Genomic DNA, 12,926 nt, shown 5'->3' with positions numbered 1-12,926 from the left:
GGAGAGAGGGGAGGAGAGGAGAGGAGAGGAGAGGAGAGGAGAGGAGAGGGGAGAGGAGAGGAGAGGAGAGGAGAGGAGAGGAGAGGGGAAAGGCGCGCAGGCGAGATGGCGTTGCTTTCTTCCTTCAGGGGGTTTGGGTTTACTAATGATGTTAGTGATTATGATTGTTTTTATTATCGGGAGATGTTGTGTGTGTGAGAAAAAAGAAAAAAAAAACAAGGACAGAAAAAAACTGCTAAACCAACGTGGAGGGAATAACACGAGCACTCCGCGTTTCGCGCGACGAGACACGCATGTCGGCGTCACCAATGTGGAGCTTATCTCGTAATGTCAGATGTGGGAACAAACATTAGAACGTGTGAGCTTGTCGTGCGGCTCACCGACAGACACACACACACACACACACACACACACACACACACACACACACACACACACACACACACACACACACACACACACACACACACACACACACACACACACACACACACACACACACACACACACACACACACCTCGCCTCGCGTTGTGTGCTTGTAGATCTGCTGTTTTCACTACTTTAGTGCGATGGCCTTGTATGATGAAGCAGGGCTTTGCTTTGCGAAAAAAATTACAAATTTGAAACTTGGAGATACAAGGTTTCTGCCCGACAATGACGGTGTTGGCACTTGGCTATTAAAAAAGAAATCGCACCCGTGCGAAGTGAGCGGTGCAAACTAATTCCTGCAAGGGCGCCTGCGCGAATCAGTGTTGATAGGCATGCATGGCAATATTCTTTGTGTTGTGTATGATGTCAGTCTGGAGGTCTGCTCAGACTATATAAGGTTTTCGTGTGTCCTGACCTTTACACCAGCTCAAAACGAACACCAACCAGGATTCGAAACAGCAATCATAGACTACAGGGTTTAATGTAGCGTGGTCGCTGTCTTGAATCTTGGGTGGGGGTCGATTTGCGCCAGAAAGTTCCAGGATATGCGGTTGGGCAAACAAAACAGACAGAGGGCAGAACGGAGAGGGGATCAGACAGACAGAAAGATGGAAGGACCTTTCCTGAACTTTAAACCGGCACAAATCTTTCCTAAACTTTAAACTGGCAGATTGAACAACACACCGCGGTTTGCACCGCTCAAAAACAGATCTACAAGCTCACAGCTGCTATTTATCCCTGGCACAAAACCTTATTCAGAAGGGGGTCCCTGGCAAAGAAAAAGTATTATTATTAATACTATTTTATTAGTAAAAATATATATAAAAACATAGGAAACACAAACAAAAAAGGGATGTTTACTTGCAACCCATGCCCACTGTTTGGGAAATATTACTTTTATCATGCAGGTGTCATGTGACATGCAGCCAATGAAAAGGAATAAAACAATACTTACTGAGATGAGGGTTGATGGGAGCTGAAAACAAAGAGAGAGAGGAGCAGTAATTAGTGAAAAATACTGCAGTGTTCTGTCATTGTGTTGATGGAACAAACACTCATTAAAGGCAGCGGACACACATATGACATGTATTTATGTCCACATGAGCAGAAGTAGGCCTACACAAATGTACAAAGGACATAAACAATATCAGTGCAGTCGGATAATTAGGAAAACAGCCTGTTACAAAGTGCATGTAGGGCAGAACATTGTTACATACAACACTGTTGGCATACAGTATTGTATTGTATCTTAGTCTTTATACTAAGATACCCATGTACCTGGCAACATACTTTATAAACGTTAAGGACGTCCACAATTACAGCAGAGGCAGCGCCACAGATCACGTTCAACCCAGAGTCACCTCAAAGAAAGGGTCAAACTCGTTCTTCTGCTATACCACCAAAATGTGGAACGCCCTACCGAAGGCCTTAAAGGAGTGTGGTTCCCTAGCATCCTTTAAAATCGCCCTGAAAAAACAACTTACAGGCAGCAGCCGTTCACAACTGGCAATAACAAACCTAGCCCAGCCTCCCCTGACCCTTCTTTGTATTTACCTACTGTATATATTTTTTGCACTGTTTATTTTATTTTATTTACTTTTTTTTCCTACTGAATAGTACTGTGTTCTATCCGTCTGTCATTCAATGTTATATGAGATACTTCAATGGTTTCCTGTGTAAATAAGCCAAGTGCTTTCCTAGGATCTCCTTTTAGTTGACCTTGTACCAGTGAACTGTACCGTAATGAAACTGTACTTTTTCCTATGCAAACTTCTAATAAAGTCTTCCATCAATCAAACATGTCAAACACATGACATACAGAACATTGTTACATACAGTACTGTTAACATACATGTCAAACACAGCAGACAACAATCATGGGTAAAGGGAACAACGCCTCCTCCAAATGGAGCAGCTTCCTATACCAGCTGATACAGAGGTATGGACACTAACCACTCAGCCATCACTGTTATACAGAGCAGTACCTTGATAACTGTTGGCCCTCCTTTTGGAGGACGGCCTTTTGAAGGCCCCTCACAACCAACTTGTGCCCAAGGCTACCAAAGATAAAAACTAAAAGTTTACATCTGTAGCATCAAACACAAGAATAGCCAATCTCTAAGCTGTGAACTGGTGGCCCTGTGAGGAGCTTGTGATCATGTGATGTGTTTGTGTGAAGCTGCTGATCAAGCAGGGCCTCAACGAGAGCTTTCAGCCTGACAGCAAGACCAGGTTGAAAATGAGTACAAACATCTCAGCACTTCTTCCACTGCTGCATGCATGGTGTGGGAGGAAACTATCCCAGTAGCACACAGACAGACAGACAGACAGACAGACAGACAGACAGACAGACAGACAGACAGACAGACAGACAGACAGATAGACAGACAGACAGACAGAAAACTAAAAAGGGCCTTTTGGTGAAGATATTGAAAATAGCCGACCTCAAAGCTCCCAGGTCGGCTTGGAGGTCGGCTATTTTCAGTACTTGATACCACACTGAACTAAGCATAAAAAAGGCAACATGACGCATGGATTTCTACACAGAGAGGGCAATTCTTTCAACATAAGATGCTGCATTCAAGTTCAGGAGAGTTTGGACAAGGCAATTCTCTTGAATGCTGCCTTCAGGTTCAGGTATGGCATGGAAAGAGGGGACATTTGCATTTCTTTCACCATAGTAAAAACTGCATTCATGGTCTGGAGAGGACACTTTTTTACAGACAGATAAAAGGGCAGGGGCTCAAGCCTCCTTTGATGTCTATGTGTGCACGTGCCTAATGGTAGACATGGTAAATGACGTGAAGGATTTTTGAAAGCCCCGAGTTCTTATCTCTCTCTCTCTATCTCTCTCTCTCTCTCTCTCTCTCTCTCTCTCTCTCTCTCTCTCTCTCTCTCTCCGTTATCAAATGTAAAAAGGAGTGGGATTAGAAGAGGGGGGGTCGGGGCCCACATTAATAAGCTTACTGCACAACTGCTTATCATTATTGTAATTTATTGTCCTTGCTGAAGCCCCTCCTCCTCAAGGTGAAGCCCCTCCTCCTCAAGGTGACTTCCATTTAGAGAGCTGTGTTTTTCAACTCGATTTAGAAGCCTCGTAACTCATGGGTCTGAGCTACAGTAACTGAGCTACAGTAACTGAGCTACAGTAACTCATGTTAGGTCTGAGCTACAGTAACTGAGCTACAGTGCTACAGCTACAGGGTAAACTGTTACTTTTCACGATTTCAATTCTAAAACATGAAGATCTACAAGCTCACAGTGCGGTACTGAGTGCTGCGCTGCGAGCTTGTAGATCTGCTATTTTTTTAAATGTTGTGAAAATGTGTGCAAATCTTTGAAAATATGTATTTTTTAAGTGAACATCTGTAACTCAAATGTTGCTTCTGGGGGGTCCCTGAAACTAAATATTTTAGGATGGGGGTCCGTGGCCAAATACATATCATTTTGCGCTGTCCCTCTGATGTACTCGTTCCTGATCCTATCCCTCGTTACTCCAAGAGAGAAGCTCAACATTTTAGTCCACTGATGTAGAAGCGCGGCACTCTGCGCCGCGCTGTGAGCTTGTAGATCTGCTATTTTTCAATAGTTAAAGCACAAAATGTGAGTGAATCCTTGCACCCAGGGTCCAGAGTTTGGTGTGACACCCCTGCTCATATCCATGTTCAACAGAGGAACGTCTGGTCAAAAAGACTCCCAATTCCATGATTAAAAGCAGTTAAGTCTCTCATTCTCCATTCTGTCCACAGAGTTCATCCATGGTCAATGCTTTGCTCCTCATTGACTCTTTAAAAGGAGACGTACTGCAGCTCACAGCAGAACGATAGAAAAGGTCACAGCGTCAAAGACGTGCCGTTTGTTTCAATGCAGAGCCGATTAGCAGCACTTCACTGTGGAAGGAGTAAATACAATTTAACCTGCCAACAAGATGCATGGGACCTGCATGATGATGATCGATCCCCGTCCACCCGTTTACCGTACGTCATTCTTTAAACCGCCGGGGAGAAAAAAAAGTATGTTAGCCAGGCCTCCGTTTGATTTATGAACGGTCCGTCCGCCCCGTTGGAGGAAGGCTATTGATTTCAATCTGCTTCAATTAAATCCAGTAATAACAAATCATTTGCTACAAAGGGGAGATCTTGTTCAGAAGAGGGGGAGGGGGGGGGGGGGGGAGTGTGTACGAAGAGAAGAGAGAGAGAGAGAGAGAGAGAGAGAGAGAGAGAGAGAGAGAGAGAGAGAGAGAGAGAGAGAGAGGGGACTACTGGAGGAGTTGTTTGTTGATGTGGAACATTTTGCTTTGAGAGAGAAAGAGACAGTCTGAAGACAGTCTGAAGCTCATGTCACAGTGTAATCTGCCCCTCGCCCCCCAACAACAGCTGACCAGTACAGTAAGTAGTCATACAGTCAGGCTATACAGACAATTCATTTGATTACCTTTTAAGATGATTCTTAAAGTGACAGTAACCCTTTAAGTGACAGGCCCCCTTTAAGTAAAAGTATCAATACTGCAATGTAGAAATACTCTGTTAGGGTGCCCTCACACCAAAATACCTATGAGAGTGGAATCCGCGTTCCGCCAATGCATTTCAATGAGAATGAAGCGGTTTCATGCCAGCAGAGGATTTCTGCAAAAAACGCTCCCTTCTCATTGAAATGCATTGGCGGAACGCGGATTCCACTCTCATAGGTATTTTGGTGTGAGGGCACCCTTACAAGTAAAAGTCCGGAATTCAAAATGTACTTTGTAGTAAAAGTACAAAAGTATTGGCATCAAAATGTAAAAGTACAAAATGTTTGAAAATAGCAGATCTACAAACTCACAATGCGTCGCGACACGTTGTGAGCTTGTAGATCGGCTATTTTCAAAATTCCTACGAATAAAATATGGCTACAAGTGGTTAATGTATGTTTTATAATATTATAATTTATATCTGCAAAGTAACTCAAGTTTTCAAATAAATGTAGTGGAGTAAAAGTACAATATTTGGATCTGAGATGTAGTGGAGTAGAAGTAAAAGTATTAGAAATAATTGTACTTAAGCAGGGGCGCTGGAACTCCCAAATCCCAAGGGGAGCTGAGCCTGGAGGAGTTCATGCGTAAAAAATTCACGTTTTTTATCTGGTTTTGGGTTATTTTTATTACGGTTTTGGGTGCTTATTCCCCGCACAACGGTGTAACAAGGAGCTATATAGTTACTAGTTATTTTAGCACACAGTGCAACACACAGCACGCATGCACACACACAGTCACTCACACACACACTACAAAATCGGGTATTATTTTTGTAACAGTTTTCCACTGTTTTTTATTCCCCATATACAACAGTGTTAGTTTTGCAACAATGAGCCTATAGACAGTTTCTAGTTCTCAAATAAATAGACTTTGGTGTGCCATCAAAGCGGGATTTAAATTTGACTTCCCTTCTGACCAGAAGTGGCAAGGTGACTATGTGATTAGGTCACCATGTGATAATCAAATACCTTTTTTCAACATATTTTATTCCCCAAAGTCAAATACATTATTGTTTTAATATAGCTCTGTGTGTGTGTATATATAGGCTTATAAAAAAAATAAAAAAATAAAAAAGTTTTTTATTTTTATTTTTTATTTTTTTCCCCTCACCACCACCAGGGGAGCTGCAGCTCCCTCAGCACCCCACTTCCAGCGCCCCTGTACTTAAGTACAGTACTTAATTAAATGTAGTTTTAGTTACATAATCGTCTGTCGGGTGTAAACCTCATATGTGCAGAACTGTTTACTTTTTGGGGTTCAGATCGACATGCTCAGAGGTACTACTTTATCGTGACGCTGTAGTTTGATCAGGTAAAGGCATCGATGTATGAAATTAAACTATGGAGATGACAGGTTTCTGCCTGACAACAACGATAACCCTAACCCAACAACGATAACGCAATGAAGCTCAATTTATGTGGAAATAACTGATCTTCAAGCTAAAATCCTTGTTAGATCAGTAAGAGCCGCGCTGCACGACGAACGCTGTCAGCAAAGCTTGTGGAATCATCGGAGATCCTCACCATCCCAACCACAGTCTGTTTAAGATGTTGCTGCATGGAAAACGACTACGCAGTCTCAAAGCTACTGGAAACAGACTGCTAAAAAGCTGCTTTCCACAAACAATCAGGCACATGAACGAAGGAGAAAGATCCAGGGCAAAAGGAATCACGTTTTCCTCTCTCTAAACCATACAACATACGTAGCTGGTCTCACCGCTGTGTATAGAAACACCTTCCCTTTCATTCTGGCTGATACCCTCCCATATCACACATCCACCCTGACACTGATACTCCACCAGTTCCAACCTGCCTGTGTTTCTTCACCTGCATGTTGGACTGCTATTTCTTCATGTGTCTTCACTGCTATTTGTTCTGTGTTTCCTTTCTTCTCTGTATTCGATCCACCATATTGTAACTGTTCATGACAACCACCTGACATTTAAAATCCTGCTCCCAAAAACAATCCCTATAAAACCTAGAATCATGGGGAGCCCGCTGGCCTACTGGTCCAGGCACATACCACTTAGGCATTGCCACTGAGGCATGGATGCCTGAGGGCAGCGACGCCTGTTCGATTCCCGATCCGGACAACCTTTGCCGCGTGTCACTCCTCATCTCTCCCCCATTTCCTGTCAGTCTACTGTCCTATCAATAAAGGCATGAAAGCCCAAAAAATGAATCTTTAAAAACCTATAATCATGTGATGTGACAATGATTCAAACTGTGGGGGTCCTTGACATGAAAAACTAAGTTTGAGAGAGAGAGAGAGAGAGAGAGAGAGAGAGAGAGAGAGAGAGAGAGAGAGAGAGAGAGACAGAGAGAAGGACAGAGAGAGGGAGAGAGAGAGAGAGAGAGAGAGAAGACGTGACAACTAGTAGCTGTTAGGCCCTGGAGACATGGATGCTGAACTTTGCAATAAAAAGCTTGATTCTTTCACGTCTTTGTTCCTCCATCTATCTCTCTCTCTCTCTCTCTCTCTCTCTTCTCTCTCTCTCTCTCTCTCTCTCTCTCTCTCTCTCTCTCTCTTTCTCTCTCTCTCTCTCTCTCTCTCTCTCTCTCTCTCTCTCTCCTCCAGACCTTGGGTTGTCGTCTCCGTCAGGTGGAAACCTCATATGATGTCGAACGCAACTACAACTCCTCAGGAATCCAATTCAAAAACGGCAAAAGTATTGGATCGCCAAGCTGGAGAACGCTTGCGGATCTGCTATACGTTTGATGCTTTGTGTGTGACGCTGCACAGGCCTCGTATGATCAGGTATAGGAGTGTTAATTTGACGAAAAATACAAAGAAAGAACAAATCTGGAGATAAGAGGTTTCGGCCCCGATAGTGACGTTACGGTAATGGCGTGACATGTTGTTATTTCACCCGCAGCTTCCTCTAAGACGGACCGCAACCAGCAGATCTACAAGCTTCATCTACCAGATCAACCAGCAGATCTACAAGCTTCATCTACCAGATCAACCAGCAGATCTACAAGCTTCATCTACCAGATCAACCAGCAGATCTACAAGCTTCATCTACCAGATCAACCAGCAGATCTACAAGCTTCATCTACCAGATCAACCAGCAGATCTACAAGCTTCATCTACCAGATCAAACCAGATCTACCAGATCAAACCAGATCAAACCAGATCTACCAGATCAAACCAGATCAAACCAGATCTACCAGATCAAACCAGATCAAACCAGATCTACCAGATCAAACTAGGGGGGGCGGCAGCTCGGCCGGGAAGATACACAAAGCGCTTCTGCTGTCCCCAGCTGTGGGCTGAGAGGTGGGCGATGTCACCCCCCCCCCCCCCCCCCACAACCGCCCAATCCCTCTGAGAGTCTGAGATGTAATACAGAGGTGTACACGTTGCCTCTCTAAGCTGCCCCTGTCACTTTAAGAAGGATGTTGCCGCTTCACTCCTTTTCTTCCTAGATTGTTTATGTTTTCCTGTCTGTCTTCCCCTCAGCTCACCTAACCCTAACCCTAACCCTTCCCCTCAGCTCACCTAACCCTAACCCTAACCCTTCCCCTCAGCTCACCTAACCCTAACCCTAACCCTTCCCCTCAGCTCACCTAACCCTAACCCTAACCCTTCCCCTCAGCTCACCTAACCCTAACCCTAACCCTTCCCCTCAGCTCACCTAACCCTAACCCTAACCCTAACCCTTCCCCTCAGCTCACCTAACCCTAACCCTAACCCTTCCCCTCAGCTCACCTAACCCTAACCCTAACCCTAACCCTTCCCCTCAGCTCACCTAACCCTAACCCTAACCCTTCCCCTCAGCTCACCTAACCCTAACCCTAACCCTAACCCTAACCCTAACCCTTCCCCTCAGCTCAGACATCGGGCCGTCACAGTTACACATTTAAGCTGACGATTAACAATTTTGTTGTGTTTTTGGAACTGAACATTAACTTTACACAATTGAAATTTCAATGTGTTTTTGTTTTTATTTGCTTCATAAGCACAACGTGCCTGGGGCAGATGTGACAAATAACTTAAATATACAAAGAAATTACTGACATTTATAATAATGTTTTACTTGAAAAAAGCTATTAAGAAAAAAAAAGATTAGCAGAAATAGCTTACAACAAGTCACCAACGTGTTGTAAGCTTGTAGATCTGCTATTTTTTTTTTCAATGTTTGCAAATGCATGCAAATTCTTCCACATGGAAATTCAAACGAATATGACGATTACGCAAACATAATTACGATTCGAATATTATGTAATAATTGTGACAGGCTTACACAGTAAAATCCAGAGTGTTTAATGTAACTCTGAGAGGGTCCCAAATGAACCCCCTGGGGTGCAAACATTACAGAAACTTGTGAAAGAATCATAAAAGCATTTAAAACACATCGATCAGGTGATCAACATTATTCTAGATTTAATCAGTGGTTACCATGGAAACCCGCCATTTTACCTTGTTGTGGAGCCTCAGCGTAAAAGTAATCAGAGTAAATGTAATCCGAGTATGTCATGAACTTTTTCGCTATAGTATTTTCTTTCACTCAGAATAGAAAAATAACAGTCGAGGGCATCACCGCTGTTGTAACGGCCGGTAGAAAAGGCTGCGTTACCAGGGCCCAAGGTGGAGGGGTCTTCATTATTTTAAACTTATTGAAAAATAGCAGATATACAAGCTTGTAGATCTGCTATTTTTGAAAATCGTGAAAATGTGTGCATGCATTTTTTCAAGCAAACATTTGTTACTTAAATTTAGCTTCTGGGGGGGGTCCCTGGAACTAAATATTTTTGAGATGGGGGTCCGTGGCCAAATGCATATCATTTTGGGGGTCCTTGACATGAAAAGGTTTCAGCACCACTGACATAGAAACATATGTTTATCAAAAAACCTTAGAAAGACTTGCAGTGGAGATTTTAAATTAGAACATGTTTAAATGGTTCCAACGCCCACAGCTCTTGATCACTGTTAACCCTTTCCAAGCCACGGGGAGCCCGTACTATATCGGACTTCCTGTGGGGGGGGGTCTCAGCCGCTCGTCTTTTCCCGTACTTTCCGTATTTACCGAAATAAAGTATTTTCATCCGAAAATCGGCGATCGTCTAACCTTCCCTAGTCACCACTCGTGCATCGATAGCTCATGGCTGGTCTGACATGAAGCAGAAGTGATGTCATGGCCCTTTCCTTCTCCAAGGCACCTTCCCCCATTCGGTTAATGTCTGTACACGAGTGCTTCTACTGCAGCCGTGCTGGGGGCTATGCTAGCGAAACTTTTCAGTTCTACTCTTGAGTCACGCGTGGATTATTTGAGGGGACATTTACGTGAACGGATCGCGCACGCGAAACGCACAGGGACATGATGCGTCAGCCGAATCTCCCACTCTAAGCCAATGCAGATTGAGAACTTCACTGGGAACTGGGGTGAGTAAAACAACCCGGATCGCGGAATGGTAATGGGGGATGAAGACCACGTGATATAGCGCTGGATGTCTGGTAAAATGAATGCGGTTCAGATCATAATATAATAATAGAAATTTCACGGCTAATCTACCAACAACCATTCTATTTCGGACGGCAAAGAGTTAAGGGGGTTCCACACTAGCCGCGGTCACCGCCTCCAAGCAATTCATTTTCAATGGGAGGCGGGCGGCTTTTTCAGCCGCGCAGCGACGTCTTGGGACGGCAAGGAGAGCGGGCGCGGTCCCGTGAAATCCCCCGCGAGCGTGCTCGTTTGTGCATGCGTACGCGGGCGGTGAGAGATGGATTGTGTTCATCTTTGTGAAATACCGCGCGGCGTTTACTCACTGAGCGAGTGTGTTTGTGTCTCACCGCGGTGCGGCCACCGCTGATCCTAGCGGCAGCACCGACGGCAACCGCCTGTAGTGTGTAGGGCACCCTACACTGCTGTTATGTCATGGGATGCATTTTATATGGTTTTAATGCATTGTGTGTTTTATTGTTTTCTTATCTTATCTTATCTTATCTTATCTTATCTTACTTATCTTATCTTTCAGGGTTAAATTCCCGGCTGGGGACGCTCAGGCATAGGACGTGAATTTCATGACAAACATTTTGTATGACAAGTGACATTTCGTGGACAAATTATGTACATAATCATTTGTAATTTTAATTTTATTTTGTATCGTATTTTTAGGTTTGTATTATTGTACTTTTCTTTTAGTGTATTATTATTATATTAATTATGTATTATTGTACTGTGTTCTGTGACATTTGTTGGAATGTGTGTTTATCTGTAAAATCGAAAATTCAATAAAAACAATTTAATAATAATAATAATATGAGGAACAAGTTCGCTAAAAACCACAGTGGACAGGGAATCTTGGACGCACGCGTTGGTCTCAAAGGCTTTCACACTGTGATGCACTTGGCAGCGGCCCCTAAATCGCCCTTCCCTGCGCAGCGGAGAACCTAGAAAGGCAGGGAAAGCTGCCAAGATGAAGTCAGCGTCCAGTCTGTGTCCAGAGTGGCCTCTGTGGAGCCGCTGTGCTGTGCTGTCCTTTTTTTCCTTTCTCTCTTTTTTTGTGGGACAGTGAACTCACAGGAGTCGGACGGCAAAGAGTTAAGGGGGTTCCACACTAGCCGCGGTCACCGCCTCCAAGCAATTCATTTTCAATGGGAGGCGGGCGGCTTTTTCAGCCGCGCAGCGACGTCTTGGGACGGCAAGGAGAGCGGGCGCGGTCCCGTGAAATCCCCCGCGAGCGTGCTCGTTTGTGCATGCGTACGCGGGCGGTGAGAGATGGATTGTGTTCATCTTTGTGAAATACCGCGCGGCGTTTACTCACTGAGCGAGTGTGTTTGTGTCTCACCGCGGTGCGGCCACCGCTGATCCTAGCGGCAGCACCGACGGCAACCGCCTGTAGTGTGTAGGGCACCCTACACTGCTGTTATGTCATGGGATGCATTTTATATGGTTTTAATGCATTGTGTGTTTTATTGTTTTCTTATCTTATCTTATCTTATCTTATCTTATCTTACTTATCTTATCTTTCAGGGTTAAATTCCCGGCTGGGGACGCTCAGGCATAGGACGTGAATTTCATGACAAACATTTTGTATGACAAGTGACATTTCGTGGACAAATTATGTACATAATCATTTGTAATTTTAATTTTATTTTGTATCGTATTTTTAGGTTTGTATTATTGTACTTTTCTTTTAGTGTATTATTATTATATTAATTATGTATTATTGTACTGTGTTCTGTGACATTTGTTGGAATGTGTGTTTATCTGTAAAATCGAAAATTCAATAAAAACAATTTAATAATAATAATAATATGAGGAACAAGTTCGCTAAAAACCACAGTGGACAGGGAATCTTGGACGCACGCGTTGGTCTCAAAGGCTTTCACACTGTGATGCACTTGGCAGCGGCCCCTAAATCGCCCTTCCCTGCGCAGCGGAGAACCTAGAAAGGCAGGGAAAGCTGCCAAGATGAAGTCAGCGTCCAGTCTGTGTCCAGAGTGGCCTCTGTGGAGCCGCTGTGCTGTGCTGTCCTTTTTTTCCCCTCTCTCTTTTTTTGTGGGACAGTGAACTCACAGGAGTCTGGGTGGGTTAGGGAACGGTTAGGGAACGGGGCAGGGCTGTGCGATGGAACGTGGCGTGTTGTGGTCTCCTCTCCTCTCCTCTCCTCTACTCTCCTCTCCTCTCCTCTCCCCGCCCCGCCGGGGGAGGAGGTGTAAGTCAGGGATGAGGGTTAAGGACATGCAGAGGCACGTGCACACATAGACATCAAAGACCCTTTTATCCGTCTGTAAAACGTGTCCTCTCCAGACCATGAATGCAGTTTTTACTGTGGTGAAAGAAATGCAAATGACCTTTTTCCATGTCATACAGTGGTATCTGTAGAATGACCAGGCCTGGTCATTCTACAGATACCACAAGTATAAACGTGCAAGTATAAAAAAAAGGCAATGTGGCCCAAGATGCAATTCTCTTGAATGCTGCCTTCAGGTATGGCATGGAAAGAGTCACAATGTACAATCAAACTCAGTTTATTC

The 12,926-nt window shown here is 44.1% G+C and overlaps 1 protein-coding gene across 1 annotated transcript in view; it reads right to left on the bottom strand.

The window, feature by feature from the left end:
- The window catches only part of LOC308301206 (MAM domain-containing glycosylphosphatidylinositol anchor protein 2), a gene marked incomplete at both ends in the record, with an annotated part of 355,705 nt that overhangs the window by 49,259 nt on the left and 293,520 nt on the right, over positions 1 to 12,926 (bottom strand). Inside the window, one exon of the mRNA XM_080745102.1 lies at positions 1,386 to 1,406. Coding sequence (XP_080601228.1) covers positions 1,386 to 1,406 — 21 coding nt within the window. The remainder of the gene's footprint in view (positions 1 to 1,385; positions 1,407 to 12,926) is intronic.

The sequence above is a fragment of the Nannobrachium achirus genome (genome assembly GCF_963921795.1).
Source record: "Nannobrachium achirus genome assembly, chromosome: 16".
Classification (NCBI taxonomy): Eukaryota; Metazoa; Chordata; class Actinopteri; order Myctophiformes; family Myctophidae; genus Nannobrachium; species Nannobrachium achirus.
The sequence above is the reverse complement of the archived record's forward strand: the minus strand, read 5'-3'. Positions and strand labels throughout refer to the sequence as shown.